Here is an 18,219-nt window from a genome sequence, read left to right as displayed (position 1 = left end):
TAGAGGAAATCTGAGCCCAGATTCGGATTCAGCACCCCAAAATGACCCTGAATCAGTTCTCAAAGTCCATGCAAGAAATTTATTTGTTAAAGAGTTGCAAACCTCATTTTAACCTTTGAAAACCACAAACCTCCGGTGGGTTTGAAAGATTTTTTGTTTTTTAAGATTTGCCAAAATAACACCATTTATGATTGCTGTAAAAAGTGAAATTATTACCAGATTGTCTAATTTCTTGGTAAAGTTAGATCTTACCCTTTTGAAGCACATGTGGCCACATGTTATTTGGCACGATATAAATAAATTGAGTTGAATTTTTTATTTATTTTTTTTTCACTTTTAAAAACTTTTTAAACAGAGAGATTTTTAAGATGTTTTGTTCTGTCTCTGCATGTTCAGGTTTTAAGAAGCCACCTGTTGCTGTTCCGCCTGCCGCAGCCACACTCAGAGTTTGGCTTTGATATGTACAAACAGTTGCCTTCCATTAGGGCTAAGCATTTGGAGAGCGTTGTGAGACTGCAGGACGGCGGTGGCAGTGACAAAGGAGACTGAGGAGAGCAGCGGACTGGAATAAAATAAAGGTAGCTTGCTGCAAATAATAGGTTTGGCCGGACAGTGTGCAAGTGGAAGCAAATGGAAAGAGAAATAAAGAGCACAGGAGGGGATGCTGGGACAGAAAAGGTGGCAGTGGGAGAGAAAGTGAGACATATATATTTTTAACACCACAAATGCCACGTCTGAACATCAAAGATGGAAAAATCATAGTTGTTGTGATTTACAGGAAATGAAACCTGAGTGCATTTATCAGTTGCCGTTCCGGATAAATAACATGTTTTAGAGATTATTTTAATCTCCCTCAGCATTGGGTTTAGTGGAGTTTTTGTTCTGAAGTCAGAACAGTTGTTGGTACATCAACAGTGGATTCACAAAGGTCCACGTTAGCAACAGAAAAAACCCCCCCCCACAAACATGATGTACTAGCTAAAGGTTTTAATACAAATGATGTGGAGATGCAATGTGGCAAACTTTCCACTAGAGTTTGACCGATACAGATTTTTTTGGGTGGCTGATATCGATATTAGGGAATAACAAAAAATTACAATACCATTATATTTGTCAATATATACATAAAACATCGGAATGATTTTGTAACATTTCATTATCAAAACCTTTATGACAAAAACATGTAATTAAGGATTGATGTTTTACAGTTTAAACATGAACTTTATTATAAATAACTATAAATAAAACCAAAACCAACTAACCTACCTCACACCTGTATCCCATTGCTATGCTGCTGCCTTCACTTGGATTGGGAGTCTCTGTGCTGCATTGGTCAGCATTTTGCATAAAATAGAATTCTCATCTACTTTTGCCCACCGCTAGCTGGCAGCATAGCAGCCACTTGTCTCTTGTGACTGTAAAAGACCCACTCTGATTGAAAATGACTGGCAGCTGGTCACTTTGCCTTTGTCTCTTGTTGCTAATGCGGCAAAATGGTGATGGAGGTCCCAGCCTTATTTTGTAAAAATCAAAGTATACTTGTCTTCAGAAATAATGCTGATATTTTTGTGAAAGACTCACATCGGCTCATATTGTCAGGCAACAAATATATTGGCCAGGCTCTAGTTTCCATTAAATTTTGATGTCTCCCATTGCCAGTTTATGATTCCCGATTCTCTATATTATTGTCACAAAAAAAATAATGGGATGAGGTATAAGTGGTGGTAAAAGTAGTGTTGTGAGAAATCAAGAAATTTCTGTACATGTTTAAAATTTTGTGACGTCGGAATACACCATTATCCAAAACAGTGAATAGTTGGATGTTATTTGTCCAGAGCCGGGGTACTATTTTTGCAAAAGTATGTGATGATGGACATCCAGTAACTGAGACTGTTCTCTGTGCAGAAACCTTTGTTCTGATTCTCCCGTGGAATATAAATCCCATGAAAAACATGTTGTGCTCTGTAGTAGAAGACCGTTTTGAGATGTAATCGGACACGGTTTTGCTTTGTGGGAGAAGTGTGTTAATAACAGAGGCGTATCTTTGTGCACATGTACACAAACCCTCATGTGATGGGACTCGTACATACTCGTCAGTGAACTACAATACTCATTCAATGGTTACTTTAATTCATAAGTGGTCATATAATACTATTTAATCGGGATTTTGCCTGCCTTTTTAACAAATCCGGACCAGTTTCCTCAAAATTTGAATTGGGGTCAAAAATCGGCAACAGGACACCGGCCTGAGAACACGATACATTTTCATGCAGACCTCTCTGTTCTTGTTTGACATCAAATGCCTCTAACTGTCGTATGTGTGGTTAAATGCAATTTTACATACATTTATCTTTATTATTTTACAAGTCACTGTAAAAGACCAAGAGAAGAGTACATGAATATATATTTTTTACTGAATTGGCGCCTGTTTCTGTTTGATGGCTTATGTCATGTTTGTGGCTTCAGTCAAATTAAAGTGGATCTGTCTGGATTTACAGTAATGATTCCTCACACTGATGCTGATTTATAACACAAAGACTTTCACAAACATAAACCCGCTTATTTTCAACTCAAGCGGCTCTGTTTCCTGTGTGAGTCAGATTTGGAAGATTTCTGTAAGAGGCTGTAATGTTTTATATGCTCCTGCTTTTACGTTTATTTAGTGAGCAGATAATCATCAAAACATCTAGCAATCCAGACCAGCTGCAGAGTATTAATGTCTCTGCACATTCTGAAGAACTTATACAGTCATTTTTAAACAAGCATTCTTACATAAACTGACTTTGGAATACTTTATGCATTACTGATTTATGCCTACTTCATCCATTTATCTTTGTCTGGAATGTCACTTTTTTATTTATAGAAAACATACAAACAAAATAAAGTGAAACAACATACATTCAGGGAGTGATTTTTAGTTGTAAATTTGTAGCAACAAACTTTGGCCTACAAGTCCTTCCAAATTTAAAGGGTAATTTAAAGGGATTTTACATTTTGGGGTCCAGCTTTTCACCCAAGACAAAACAAAATGAATTGGTGCAGTGCTGATTTTTTATGCAAACACTCTGGCTAACTGGCCATATGATAGAGTTGTACAGGGTAGTCTAAAAGACAGAACCATGTCCTGTTGCCACTGAAGAGGTGAAAATGTGTCCTAACCTCACTAGTGTTGTTAGTCTCACTAAAGGTAGCCAAGTGTTTTAAGTTAGCAGCTTACCTTAGCCTAGTAGCTGTGTGGCCAACGCTGGTGTCCACTCAGGCCTTATAAGTCAATTGGTGCATTTTGTAAGACCAAGGCCCTCACTGGCAATCGAATGACTTGGTGGAGAGCAGCGCCACTAAATGGACTGCAGGCCAATCTTGCTAACATGCATTCAAACATAGTTACATAGAGGTCAAGAAGTTGGTAAGCATGTTCCACTGTCCTCCTATGGTGGCATTGCTAAAAAGTAGTTTCTCACAAACCAAGCAGTTGTCAAAGTTATGTGCGGCACCTAGAGGGGTAATTGCCAACGAAGTGGTGCTACTCAGGGTTGTAGGGAACTGCAGCTGACACCTGGACCCGGTTTCATAAAGTAATCTAATCTTTCTGTCATGATTTTCAGGAGAGCTGGGCACAGCAGGAGGTAGGAGGCACAATGCAGACTCACAAGCAGGTGGTAGGATATAAAAGGCTTTATTGAAAATTTAGGCAGTGGGTCTGGTACACAAAAAGGCAGTCGGCGAGGCAAAGGTACAGGCAGGTGTAAAGCAAGGACGTCGTCAAAAAATACAGGCTGAGGTCAGAGCACGGCAAACAGAGTTACAAGGGCTGAGACAAAGGTGAGGTCATGAAAAACAGGCACGGTAGGCAACAAAGACCTATGGCTAGGAACTAAGGTACGTGAGCGGGAACGGAGACAGAACATCAACGAACAAGTGCAGAACACACAACTCAAAGGGTTTAAATACACAGAAGATAATTAGCAGTGATGTGAAACAGGTGTGAGCTGGCAGGAGGAGGGCGTGAACAAACAAAGATGAGAGGCACTGAGGCAAGAAAGTGCAGTGACAAGTGGGTGAGGAGATGACAGACAAAACGGGTGTGGCCAACAGAGATGAGGAAGTGCAGGTGCAGGACAAGAGAGTGCAGTGATCAGAGGGAGACAATGATACAAATGAATCTAGGCATGAATACATGAGAACAGAGATGAGTGTAGACAAGGGAGTGCAGTGACAACATGGACATGACTAATAAACTAGCAATATTAAAATAACAAGACCGAGAAGAACTAATGAACAAAGGACGCATGGAATCTTGACAAGAAAAGATTAATAAAACAGGAAAGAAGGCAACAAGAAAATCAAAGGCTGAAACTGGAACAGAACTGACACAAATAATACAACCAAAGACTAATGTGGTAAACCTGACAAATCAAACTAGTGACAAAAGCAAACATGAAACAATCAAAAACTGGATCAAAGCTAAACTAAACAAGAATGGAACTCAAGATGTGGCTGAAGTGTGATGAACAGAAAACAACAAGCTGTGACAAAAGCAACATAAACAGATGATCAAAAAGAACTCAATAAGGACAGACTGACAGAAAAACATAACTGTTGAGGACTGAACAGGGGCAAATCATGACACTTTCAGTCTGCTAAACTTACTTAGTCATCTACAGTTAGTCGCCCAACATTATCCATCTAATCACCGTTTCACATCAATGGTTAAACTTGTAGATTAGTCATCTTACCTTAGTCAACGGTTTTCACAGGCATAACGGCCTCGCATGTGCCGTTGCCAAGAGACGGCTCCAGTGCGAAATCGCTTTGTTTACTTCCGGGTTGGTCATTGTCATGAACTATCCAGCCTTTGGTTCATTAATTGGCTTTATTAACATTTACGGACCCATATGAACAGCAGAATGACTTGCTTAGCTCTTAAGCCCCGTTTACACATAGATGGTAAGAGCTCCCGGAAGCGTCCTGGAACAGTTTTTGGCCGTCTTAAGGATCAAACGCCGTTGTCAACGCTGGCACTAGGGGACGTGGCTTAGTTCCGGCTTTACCGGGAATCATTGAAAAAATTATTCAACATGTCGAATAATTCCACGAGCGCTCCCAGAGAATTCGCGTGATGACAGAGACAACGCGAACAACGGCGTTTGATACTTTTTAATCGCCGTTTCATCCTGCCCCTTCCTGTAGTGCTGCAGTTTACACCGCCGTAATTGGCGGCCGGCGTTGTATCCCTAACCAATGGCGTGTAAAACGGCGATAGAGCCCACATCGGCATCCTCAAAGGCGTTTTAACCGGCGACAGAGGCAGACAAAACAGCGGCGCTAGCGGACAGTACGCCGTTCTTAAACGCCACCTCCCGGTTAACAGCCTTCCAAACAGTCGATAGGTGGCGGTCAGTATAAAAATGCTAGCGTGCTGCATGCAGGCCTCTCACTCGCGGCCAGCTCCAGATATTTTTGCAGAGAAGCTCCAGTATGCCTCCTAAAAGAAAATTGGCAGCGGCAAGGACTTACCAAGAGGTCTGGTTCAGAAGCAGAGGAGAGGCCTGTGGTGGAGACGAGCAACACGTTGAGGAGGGGAAAAAGGAAGGAGAAGAAAAGGCTGAGAGATGAGCTCCCTCCCCCTGCAGTGACAGCTGCTTCAGCCTATTATACTCTGGGGGCGGTGCCTATATGCAAAAGTTTCTGGAGTAACGCAGGATTTGCCTGGATAAATCCAGCGGTACACAGGGCATTATCAGTGACAGCAGAACACCGCCATTCTCACACGTCTTAACCTGCGATTGTAAAGGAAAGAACTGGGTATTAACCCCCGTTGCCTGACGTGTGCCGGATGCTACGGCGTCAAAACACCGCTTTATTCGGCGGATTTAGCGGTGTTTTATCCGCGTATTTGCGGCTAGTACGGCGCTCAAAACGCCGGCGAAATGCTCCGCCCCTTTCCACAGCGAAAACAGCCTGAACTACCGCGAACTTCGGTCTACGTACTACCCGCCGACAAAACCGTCTATGTGTAAACAGGGCTTTAGTCTAGCCGTTTCACTCTTCAGTTTCTTCTTCTACACTTCCATCAAGCCTTTTTGTGCACACATTGCTCATCGTAACAGCGACACCCGGTGGCTCATGTGAGAACTGTCACAAACACATCATGACAGTCGTCTGTTGCAACTATGACCAAAAGCGGAGGAAGCTCTCCTTTTGAAAGAATGTGAGTGATGTAGGGGTGCTCTTGAGTGTTCCAGAAAGTGGTGGTACATGATAGCCGCCGTTTTTTTGAGGTAAGACACTGACGTTTTGTAGACTAAAGTAAGCTTAAGGTGCGTTTACACATAACCAAGACGCGTTACGAATGTCATTTTTCTGTCATTCCTGACACATTCCTGACATTCTTAATGTGACCTAACGCATCTGAATAGGTTTCTTAATAGTGCGTGTTGGTGTGTGATATTCTTGATATTTGTGGAGCATGTTTTTGCCTGTCAAAAAATCTTCCACGAATGTCACACACCACCCTCATTTCGTCTCATGTCGTGGAGGTCGCAGCTGAGCGTATTGATCCGTCTTGATGAGTATTGATCCTTAATAGAACGTGACAATGTTGGTAGTGGTTCCTGTGATGGTTCTTGGAGCCCAAACTGTCACGCGTTATTACGAAGTGACACGGAAACTGTCAAGTTTTGACACGACTTGTAAGCGGCGTCACATTTCACTGCGCACAACGACAAATCAGTTTTCTGTCACGTGCACACAATTAAGCTCGGCTTCAAATGTCGTTCCACAGTTCCTGCTGAAGCTCCTCAGGGCGCTCCTGCAGGTGTTCCACCTGCTGTTGTAACCGATGAGCGGGAGAACGAGTCTGAGGAACCAGAGGAGCGAGAGGAGACTCACGTGCAGCCAGACATCTCTGCACCTCCTCCAGTCCGGTGGAGGAAGAAGCGTGCACACAATTAAACCCTGCTGCACCGCATTCAGTTTGATTGCTGACACCAAGTCAGCTAAAAGTCTAATTTCAGTGCTCTTCAGCGCGCTCCTGCAGGTGTTCCACCTGCTGCATGTGCCTGATGTTTGGGAAAATGGGCGAGACGAGAGCCGCGTGAAGCCACACATCTGGCTCTGTCCTCCTCCTCCTCTCTGCACCACTCCATGGCACAGAGCCCAACTACGCATGCAGTCACAAAGTTCTTCTGAAAAACTGGAGTGATCTGAATTTGGTTGGATGAATATGGGTGTGTGTGTTGTATGGCTGGGGGGCCTGGCTGCCTTTTTGTTTCTGTCTTTTGTTTTTCCTTCCAGGTGGCTTGCATTTGGAACTGAGTGGCTGTGTTGCTGAGTTTATCAGGACCTCACCCTGATCACCTGAGGCTGATCACCTGCGGCTCATCAGGACTCACAGCTGAGGTGCATCTGCATGGATTGGAACATGGTGGCATTTAAGACTGGAGTGCACAGTGTGTATTTGCCAGAGACTCGACCTTGTGACCAGACGGGTGAGATCGTCGTCTCGGGAGCCATCTCATCATCAGTGGATGCAGAGAACGTCCAGGTTTGATGCACGGTCTGTGAAAGAGGAGGGGGTGAGGTCTCACGCTCGTCAGCACACTTCCTGAGGTACGTTAGATTTTGTGACTAACATTTATACAGTCAGTAAATGTGGTGTCCCTCGCACCTTTTTATATTGAGCTGTATGTTAGTCATGTATCGACTTCCACTGCAGTGGAGTTTTGTGAACTGGATGTTCCATGCCTGCAGGTTGGGAAGTTGATTAGTAATCAAGCCAGGAAGTGTTTGCTGTTTGTACGCCTTTAAGTGTTTTCTCTGTGTGTAGAGTGTGGACTCACATAATGGTTCCTTCTTTCACAGACTCTGTTTGTTGCGGCCACCTGGGGGGTGTCGACGGGGTCCTTGGGTCCGAACAGCTTCTGGCTCCGGACCGTTAGCGCTGCTGGGAGCGCACCACGCCAGACCGCACTTTGTTTTTTATGTATCACTGTTATGTATTAAATTCAGTTAGCCTTTGTACCGTGCTCTGCTTATTTCATACTGGGTTCTTCAAACGCTGGTCGGTTCTCCGAGCTGCGTCCGACACATAACAGTGTGTGTGGAGACAATTCAGCTTGTTCACAACGTGACAGAACTTAACGATGCGCTGTTACGCGCAATAGTGCGCCACAACATGGAACACTATTCTTGACCGTGCGTAATGGTTCCTGATTCTCCAGCAACATGTGCCATTAATCATAACGTGTGGTAACAGGTTGCAGCAGTTCCTGAGGACACCTGACGCCTCTGCCCCGAATCATCACATTCGTGATCAGTGGCTAAGAATGTGTACTTCGTGGCATTCGTGACTTGTCGTCGTTATGTGTAAACGCAGCATTAGCCTCCTCTGTACCAGACTAAAAACTTTAGTCGGGTAACGTGAAACTTTATCCAACTAAAAGCTTTGTGCAACGACTAATGTCAAAAAATCAGTCAACTAAGTGAGTTTATTCGACAACAAGATTAGACTGCTTTATGAAACTGGGCCCAGAAGCAGTGTTTCATCTGTCCAGAATTTTCACATCCTTGAATGATCAAAATGACTTCAGATACTTCCCAAGATCTTTATTGCTCAGGTACACAGGGCTAAGAATGTTGGAGTTGGAGTTGTTTTGGATACATGGACTATTATCTTTGGATAACTTTTTAACACACATCATTAGGAAAGCAGATATATATATGTGATATTGTGTGTGTATTTCTTAATGATTGATGTAAATGAAGCCCAAGACATAGTGACTTGGGAAAGTTCATGTATCCATCCCCTGAGTTCTCCAAAGAAAACAGGTGATGCTTATATCACAAATAATCCTAATGTTGAATCTGTCCATTGACTGATGATCTCTAAAAATGCATGGACCGTGGATAAAGATGGCTGTAATTCCTCTGGTTAATGCAGTGTTTTTGATAAATACCTTGAATTAAAGCTGAAAGTCGACACTACAAGCACATCTTGATTGTTTTATTTCAACTCCATTGTGGTGGTGTACAAGTTGATCAAGGACAAGGTCCCACCATTAATTGCCATCATGTACAGAACGGATGGAAAGCTCTTCAGCCTGAGCCGACTGAGGGCCAAGAACAAAATCACCATCACTTTGCTCCTGGACTTCCAGTACGCTGACGACAGCAGCGTCTTTCATGGAAGAAGGTCTTCAGAAAATCCTTGAAACCTTCGATGAAGCTGACACCAAGCTTGGTCTTCACATCAACCTGAAGAAGACAAACAGGTCCTGGAAGAAATGACCCACTTTCCATACCTGGGCATTTGATCATTGTGTCATCAAATGATGAGATGACAAGATCCAACACCGGCTTAAATGATGAGATGACAAGATCCAACACAGGCTCAAATGTGCAGGAACTACCTTTGGCCACCTTTGCACCCGTGTTTTCAACAACAGAGTCGTTCGACATGAAATAGAAATCCCCATCTACAAAGCTGTTGTCATGCCAACCCTGCTATACGGATTTGAGACCTGGACCATCGACTGCCGCCACCTAGAGACCCCCCAACACTGCCTGAGGAGTATCCTCTGCATCAGGTGGGACGACTGTCATACCAGCATCAGCATCCTGGCTGAACCCATCTCCAAAGCATTGAGTGTATCAGCATTGAGTGGATCATCATCAAGAACCAGCTTCGGTGGGGGGGGTGTCACATCGTGAGGATGAATGATACCTGACTTACCAGTCAGATTTTCTACTCCCAGCTGAGCAAAGGAAAACTGTCCAGAGAAAGACAGAAGAAAAACTACAAGAACCTCCAGAAACACAACCCAACCCAAGAGCTGCTCCATCGACTGGAAGACCTGGAAGAACAAGCGAGGGACCAAGGCACCTGGTGAGCGATGATCCACACGGGAGTGGAAGTGTTTGAAAAAATGCAGACGACACAGGCAGGAGACAGAGAAGAAAGTGGAAGGGGAGATAGCAAGATCCTGGCTGGCAGAAACTTCATGCAGCCTTTGTCAGAAACGTGCATCAAGCGTGGGCCTGTTCAGCCATCTCCATGTCCACCATCCTGTCCAGGAATCGAGCAAGAGACGGTCTTCCTCACCACTAAGGGATTGCCACAACGGTGGTGTACATGGTAAAATTAGAAATAAATGGTCATTATCGAAATACTTATGAGCCAGACTGTAGATGAACACCAAAACATAGTGCGGTGATGTGAAAAGGTTTGCGTAAAGATGATGATATAGTAGTATTATGGAATGGTGCCCATACTTATGTGTTCCTTTATTATAGTCCCATAAACAAAAGTTTTGCAGGTTTCATTGGGGGGTGGGGGGTGTCTACATAGCATTCATCTTGTTGGTCCATGTGTCTTGTAAGTGCAAGTTCTAAAAGCGGTGGGTGGGGTTTCAGTGAAACGTCACATAATAGAAGCACGCCATGTGAAGATGTGCATGATGGAAAGACCAGTTTGTTAGCTGAGGTACTTCATCACAAATGATTTACTTCTTCTCATGTATAATATATGTAAGCAACTAGTATGAAGGGGTTTGGGTGTACCGGTAGATATTCGTACTTAATTGACATCATATTCTAGAGCTTTATTTTTTATGTGAGTTCAGTGAACCTAATTTTTATGATACTTAATATACAAAAGCCTGATTTATTTATTTTAATTGATGTCATATAAACTCATTTGTAAAAGCCCAAGTGTTCCCAAATGTTTTCACACCACTGTAGTTAGTGCTACGCAGTCGTGCACGCAGTCTCTAATAATCATTGTGAATGTAATCGTTGTGGAGTGTCCACTGGCAAAAAAGTAAAAGTTAGGCATGTTTTCTTTCAACTGTGCAATTATGATTTTATAAATTCTTAAAGCTTTAAAGAGGAACAAATGTTTCTTTAAACATCTCCATTCATCTGCATCCAGAAACTTCAAACCGGATTACTGGTTGTAATATGGCAGCGCACTACAGACTTTTGATGATTTCATTAAAAGTCCTGTATTACTTTGGGATTACTGGAAGTGCCCTTGCGTGGTTGACGTCATACCTGCCCATTCGCTCTCACTGTTTTATATGATAACACTACCTCTAACCTTAGTGCTATGAAATTTGGGGTTTCACAGGGATCTGTCTTCGGCCCCCTACTTTTCTCCCTTTATATACAACCCCTGGCAAAAATTATGGAATTACCAGCCTCGGCGGATGTTCATTCAGTTGTTTAATTTTGTAGAAAAAAAGCAGATCACAGACATGACACAAAACTAAAGTAATTTCAAATGGCAACTTTCTTGTTAGGGACGTGTAATGACACGGACCCACAACAGGGGGCGCAAATGAACGGTCAATGGGTAGTCAAATAAATACAATTTATTGTGGCAAATGTGCACAACAGGTCGAATACTATTTTTAGACAGTCAATTACAAAAGTCAACAGGTGACGTGTGGGCAGGTCCAAGGGTAGGAGACGCCTATCCAGAGAAGAGCCGGGGCCCACAAGGTTCCGCCGCCAACGAAGACCTGCAGCAAACCGAAGCCGCCAAGTCCCGAGTCCCCAGGTGGCCTCTACTTCAGCTGTCAGATCCGGTACTGCTGGCAGGAACAGAAGACAGGTTAACGGTGGGTGTGTGCACACCCAGCAGAACAATCAGCAATTCAGTTCAGTTCCTTTTGTGGGAGAATCTCCACCTCCGACACAAAAACACAGAAACGTGCAGAGACCAACTGTTACTTCTCTGGTTTGGAAAGAGGAGTGAAGTCCGTCACTCTTCTACGTCCAAAACCCAGCTCCCAGCTGACTGAAGATAACTGGTACTCCTGCAAAGGTTTTCAAAAGACAATGATACGTGCGTTCAGCACAGACACAGCTGAGAGTTTTACCTGAGTGGTAAACTGATATCTCGGCAGAGATGTGGTGTCTCCTCCAGTCTTATATGGGATGATGATGAGATGATTTCTGACAGCTGGTAGTCCTGGCTCCTGGGTGGTGACTGCGCCCTCTGGTGCCTGAAACCCGACTACAGGCAGGGCCCCTCTGGCGTTGGCCAGCAGTACCTCCTCTTCGGGCGGCCCACATAACATTTCTGGCTTTAAGAAACACTATAAGAAATCAGGAAAAAAAATTGTGGCAGTCAGTAACGGTTACTTTTTTAGACCAAGCAGAGGGAAAAAAATATGGAATCACTTAATTCTGAGGAAAAAAATTATGGAATCATGAAAAACAAGAACACATCACTAGTATCCAACACATCACTAGTATTTTGTTGCACCACCTCTGGCTTTTATAACAGCTTGCAGTCTCTGAGGCATGGACTTAATGAGTGACAAACAGTACTCTTCATCAATCTGGCTCCAACTTTCTCTGATTGCTGTTGCCAGATCAGCTTTGCAGGTTGGAGCCTTGTCATGGACCATTTTCTTCAACTTCCACCAAAGATTTTCAATTGGATTAAGATCCAGACTATTTGCAGGCCATGACATTGACCCTATGTGTCTTTTTGCAAGGAATGTTTTCACAGTTTTTGCTCTATGGCAAGATGCATTATCATCTTGAAAAATGATTTCATCATCCCCAAACATCCTTTCAATTGATGGGATAAGAAAAGTCATCTTTATAAATCTCATTGGAACGGCACCAAACAAAAGTTCCAGCATCATCACCTTGCCCAATGCAGATTCAAGATTCATCACTGAATATGACTTTCATCCAGTCATCCACAGTCCATGATTGCTTTTTCTTAGCCCATTGTAACCTTGTTTTTTTCTGTTTAGGTGTTAATGATGGCTTTCGTTTAGCTTTTCTGTATGTAAATCCCATTTCCTTTAGGCGGTTTCTTACAGTTCGGTCACAGACGTTGACTCCAGTTTCCTCCCATTCGTTCCTCATTTGTTTTGTTGTGCATTTTCGATTTTTGAGACATATTGCTTTAAGTTTTCTGTCTTGACGCTTTGATGTCTTCCTTGGTCTACCAGTATGTTTGCCTTTAACAACCTTCCCATGTTGTTTGTATTTGGTCCAGAGTTTAGACACAGCTGACTGTGAACAACCAACATCTTTTGCAACATTGCGTGATGATTTACCCTCTTTTAAGAGTTTGATAATCCTCTCCTTTGTTTCAACTGACATCTCTCGTGTTGGAGCCATGATTCATGTCAGTCCACTTGGTGCAACAGCTCTCCAAGGTGTGATCACTCCTTTTTAGATGCAGACTAACGAGCAGATCTGATTTGATGCAGGTGTTAGTTTTGGGGATGAAAATTTACAGGGTGATTCCATAATTTATTCCTCAGAATTGAGTGAGTCCATATTTTTTTTCCCTCTGCTTGGTCTAAAAAAGTAACCGTTGCTGACTGCCACAATTTTTTTTTCTTGATTTCTTATAGTGTTTCTTAAAGCCAGAAAGTTGCCATTTGAAATGACTTTAGTTTTGTGTCATGTCTGTGATCTGCTTTTTTTTCCACAAAATTAAACAACTGAATGAACATCCTCCAAGGCCGGTGATTCCATAATTATTGCCAGGGGTTGTAGAACCTCTTGGGCATATACTGTGGCATTTTGGGATTGCCTTTCATTGCTGATGATACCCAATTGTACATGCCGATAACTGCTGGTAATCTCATTTCCATAAAAACACTAGAGGATTGCCTTGCACAGGTGAGAGGCTGGATGTCTAGTAACTTCCTACTGTTAAACTCTGATAAGACTGAAATGATGGTTCTTGGTCCAGCAAGATATCGGCATCAATTTGACCAGCTAGTGCTTGGCCTGGGTTCGTGTGTCATACATCATACAGACAAGATGAGGAACCTTGGGATGATTTTTGATCCTGTGTTATGCTTTGGCCTTCACATTAGGGATATTATGAGAGGTGCCTTCTTCCATCTGCGTAATATAGCGAGGATTCATCCCATTTTGTCCATGGCTGATGCTGAGACCCTGATCTATGCTTTTGTTTCTTCCAGACTGGATTATTGCAGTGTCCTATTTTCAGGGTTACCACAGTCCAGCATTAGGGGTCTCCAATTGGTTAAGAATACTGCTGCCAGACTTTTGGCATGAAGCAGAAAGTTTGACCACATTACACCTGTTCTGGCACATCTTCATTGGCTTCCTCTCTCTGTGAGATCAGATTTTTAAGGTTCTGTTATTAGCCTATGGATCATGGACTGGCACCGACCCACCTAGTTGATTTAATTAAACCCTACGTACCGGCCCGGGCTTTGGCTCACAGGATGCAGGACTACTTTGTGTTCCGAGGGTGAAGAAAAAGTCTGTGTGTTGTGTGTTGGGGGGGTGTGGCTGGACGTTTTGGGTGTTCTTTTCTTTTCTTTGCTCTCCAGGTGGTATGCAAACTGATTTATTGGCTGTGGAGAAGGTGCTGGCAGAAGAGTCCTTCACCCTCATCAACATGATGTGCAGCACCTGTGGAAGGTGCTCACGTGCAGCCTTAAAGACTTTCAGCTGAAGCGGATAATGAGATGGCGTTCTGCATTTAAGTCATGTGTGATTCAAGCAGAATTGCCGGGAACTCGACCTTGTGATGTTCGTTTGTGAGACGCTGAGGACCGCGCCTGGGTTTGACACATCGTGCCTGTGAAGGAGGAAGGGTGAGGGACACATGCTGTCAGCACACATCAGAGGTGATTGATTATCTGAATAATTGTTAACAGTAACTTGGTATTTTGTTACGCAGTATATTTGAACTTTGATGAGAATTGTGCAGCTCGCTTCTCACTGCCGTGGCATGCGGACTGATGATCCTCCACCTGTTGTGAGAAGCTGCTCATTTACATAAAGCTTAAATTCAGACCTGAATGTGTTGCTGATAGTGTGTGCCTTTTGAAGGATATTAGTTGTAGCTGCTGACTTACCTCACCTTTTCTATCCTTCGCAGAGTCGGTTTGTCGTGTCCACCTGGGGGGTGTTTGGCGGTGAACGTGGGTCCAGAAGCGCCGGGCTTCGATCCTTTTGGGCGCTGGAGAGCGTGCCGTCCTTCACTCCGCCAGACCGACGCAGCTTTTGTTTGTACACTTTGTTATGCACCAAAGGGTGGAAAAATAAATTGTTTTGTTATTGGAACCGCTTTCTGGTTGTTTTAGCGCTGGGTTCCGTCAGACGCAGGTCCGCTCCTCAACCCGCGTCGACACACAACAGTAGTTCCCGGCCATTCCATAATGGACCCAGTGGCAGAGGCGGTTCCGTTTGCCGAAAGAGTTCAAGAACACTTGGAGAAAATATGGGAGCAATTACAGCATCTCACAAACCAAATTAAACAAACAGATGTCCGCATTACGGAGCTTGCAGTGCAAGCCGTTCCGCTTCCTGCTGCTCCAGCTGCGGCACCATCGATACCGGTGCAGATAATTCCGTCACTCAGAGATTCGGCTTCCGAACTGATTATTTGTCGTCCGGAGCCTTATGCGGGAAACGTTGAAGCTTGTGCTCCGTTTTTGATGCAATGTTCTCTGGTTTTTGCTCATACCGTTGCCCAGCGGTTGCTGAATCTCAGGCAGGGGAGGCGGAGTGCGGTGGATTATTCTGTGGATTTCCGAATTTTTCCTGCTCAGTGCGGTTGGAATGCCGCAGCATTAAGCGGAGTGTTTGTGGTTGGTTTAAATGATCCATTAAAGGACGAGCTAGTAGTCCGTGACGAGCCAAATGATTTAGATGAGCTAATATCGTTGGTGATTCGTCTAGATGATCGGATGAAGGGCGTGGACGCGAGAGAGGGCGGCCATCAGAACGGGTTTTTTGTCTCTGGGTTTTCCCCGACACAGATCTGGGCTGCCTCTTCTTCGCCCCACTGAGACTCCTCCGACGGGACCTCTGGCTCCTCTTGCAGATGAGCCCATGCAGCTCGGATGAGCTGAAGCCGCTATATTGCCCCGTCATAGAAGCGTCAAGAAAAATAGTGGTGACGTATCTCCAGGTGTTCTGGGACAGGCGAAAAAATACACAAAAAAAAAAAAAATTGTATGGGCTAATGTTTTGTTTCTCTTAAAGGGGTTATAATTTGTTTGGGGAGTCAGGCGTGTCTGGTGGAGTGGACGACAGGCGGTTCGAGGCCCGTCTTGACTCACTTGATTGTTGTTTTTTTTTAATGTGTTTTTAGGTATTTTTTGTTGGGTTCTGGGGTCGTTTTGTTTTGTTATTTTTATTATTTCCCTACTTCCCTAACCCCAACCTCACTCGCCCCAAGACCGTTCGTCTTGTGGGTTGTGGGGTGGTGCAGGTTGGTCACGCTGAGCGTTCTCAGAAGACCTCTGCACCTAGGGGGGGGGTTGTTAGGGGTGTTTTTTCTGGTTTAGTGAGGGCCCGGTTTCACTCCAGCCTCGGTGGGCCTTGGTACCGTTCGTCATTGGTGTTGCCGGGGTGTGGTGCAGCGGGAACATACCTCAGTCGGAGGGGTGCGCCGATCTGTTGCCGTTCGCCATTTCGGTAGTTCCACCCCTCCCGATAGGCTGGGGTATGGTCGGGTTGAGACACCGGACGTATTTCCGGTTTTCCGCTGCGCCTTGGGGTTGGGGCCTTGTTAGTTTTTCCTGTTCCCTTCCCCGGCTTGCTGTTTTGTGCCGTTCGCCAAGATTGAGCTGCCGAGGGGCTCTGGGAAGGACCTGGGGTCTTTCGGGGTGCCGGGGAAGGTAACAGGGCTTATCGGTTGTTTTATTTGCCCCCGGGGTTGTTTAAGGTAGTCCTCCGGGGGTTGGTCTTTGATGTTTTTTGTTTCCTTCCAGGTTCCACCTCCGGGGTTGATGGGACGGTCCTCTGGGGGGGAATTGGCTTGTGGGGCCGCCTAGCCAAGTGTGGCCGGGTCTGGGGTTCCTGGGTTGTGGGGAGGGTGCCTCCTGGGGTTTGATGGTACGGTCCTCTGGGGGGCGCCGTTTGCTCCATGTGTACCTGGGGACCTTTGTGGGATTCCGGTTTTGGCTATTCCTCCTGGAACCGGCGGTAAAGGCCTTCTGGGGGGTGTTGGGCTCTGCAAGTCGTTCTGGGGGGTTGTTTGTTATTTTTCTTTTATGCATTTATGTTTGTATTGTGTTTGTGGGGCTGTGTTGGGTTTTTGCATTTGGGAGTTTTTCTTTTCTTCCCGGGGTTGGATGGGACGGTCCCCTGGGGAGCTTTTGGGTGGGTTTTATGTTTTTCTTGTATGTTAGGTTGTATTTGGGACTGTTTTGGGGTTTTTGTTGATGCCAGCCGGCCTTCCAGCTGCGGTGCCCTGTCCTGCTGTCTGTGGTGGACCTTGGGAGCGTTACGCTGTCTGCTTCCTGACGTGGACCCCGGAGGGAGGTGCTGTTCTCGGACCTGGTCTGTTCGGTCGCCGGGAGGCTTCCCGTTAAAGGGGGGGTACTGTTGTGTGTTGGGGGGGTGTGGCTGGACGTTTTGGGTGTTCTTTTCTTTTCTTTGCTCTCCAGGTGGTATGCAAACTGATTTATTGTCTGTGGAGAAGGTGCTGGCAGAAGAGTCCTTCACCCTCATCAACATGATGTGCAGCACCTGTGGATGGTGCTCACGTGCAACCTTAAAGACTTTCAGCTGAAGCGGATAATGAGATGGCGTTCTGCATTTAAGTCGTGTGATTCAAGCAGAATTGCCGGGAACTCGACCTTGTGATGTTCGTTTGTGAGACGCTGAGGACCGCGCCTGGGTTTGACATGTCGTGCCTGTGAAGGAGGAAGGGTGAGGGACACATGCTGTCAGCACACATCAGAGGTGATTGATTATCTGAATAATTGTTAACAGTAACTTGGTATTTTGTTACGCAGTATATTTGAACTTTGATGAGAATTGTGCAGCTCGCTTCTCACTGCCGTGGCATGCGGACTGATGATCCTCCACCTGTTGTGAGAAGCTGCTCATTTACATAAAGCTTAAATTCAGACCTGAATGTGTTGCTGATAGTGTGTGCCTTTTGAAGGATATTAGTTGTAGCTGCTGACTTACCTCACCTTTTCTATCCTTCGCAGAGTCGGTTTGTCGTGTCCACCTGGGGGGTGTTTGGCGGTGAACGTGGGTCCAGAAGCGCCGGGCTTCGATCCTTTTGGGCGCTGGAGAGCGTGCCGTCCTTCACTCCGCCAGACCGACGCAGCTTTTGTTTGTACACTTTGTTATGCACCAAAGGGTGGAAAAATAAATTGTTTTGTTATTGGAACCGCTTTCTGGTTGTTTTAGCGCTGGGTTCCGTCAGACGCAGGTCCGCTCCTCAACCCGCGTCGACAC

The 18,219-nt window shown here is 44.9% G+C and overlaps 1 protein-coding gene across 1 annotated transcript in view; it reads left to right on the top strand.

The window, feature by feature from the left end:
* Window positions 1-4,238, top strand: part of rpap1 (RNA polymerase II associated protein 1) — a 29,518-nt gene extending 25,280 nt beyond the window's left edge. The window contains exon 27 of the mRNA XM_034159350.1: window positions 397-4,238. Within this exon, the coding sequence (XP_034015241.1) occupies window positions 397-549 (153 nt within the window). The 3' untranslated portion in view covers window positions 550-4,238. The remainder of the gene's footprint in view (window positions 1-396) is intronic.
* The last annotated feature ends 13,981 nt before the right edge of the window (window positions 4,239-18,219 follow it).

This window comes from Thalassophryne amazonica, chromosome 19, assembly GCF_902500255.1.
Source record: "Thalassophryne amazonica chromosome 19, fThaAma1.1, whole genome shotgun sequence".
NCBI classification, from domain to species: domain Eukaryota; kingdom Metazoa; phylum Chordata; class Actinopteri; order Batrachoidiformes; family Batrachoididae; genus Thalassophryne; species Thalassophryne amazonica.
Note: the sequence above shows the minus strand (reverse complement) of the source record. Positions and strands in the feature narration are given on the sequence as shown.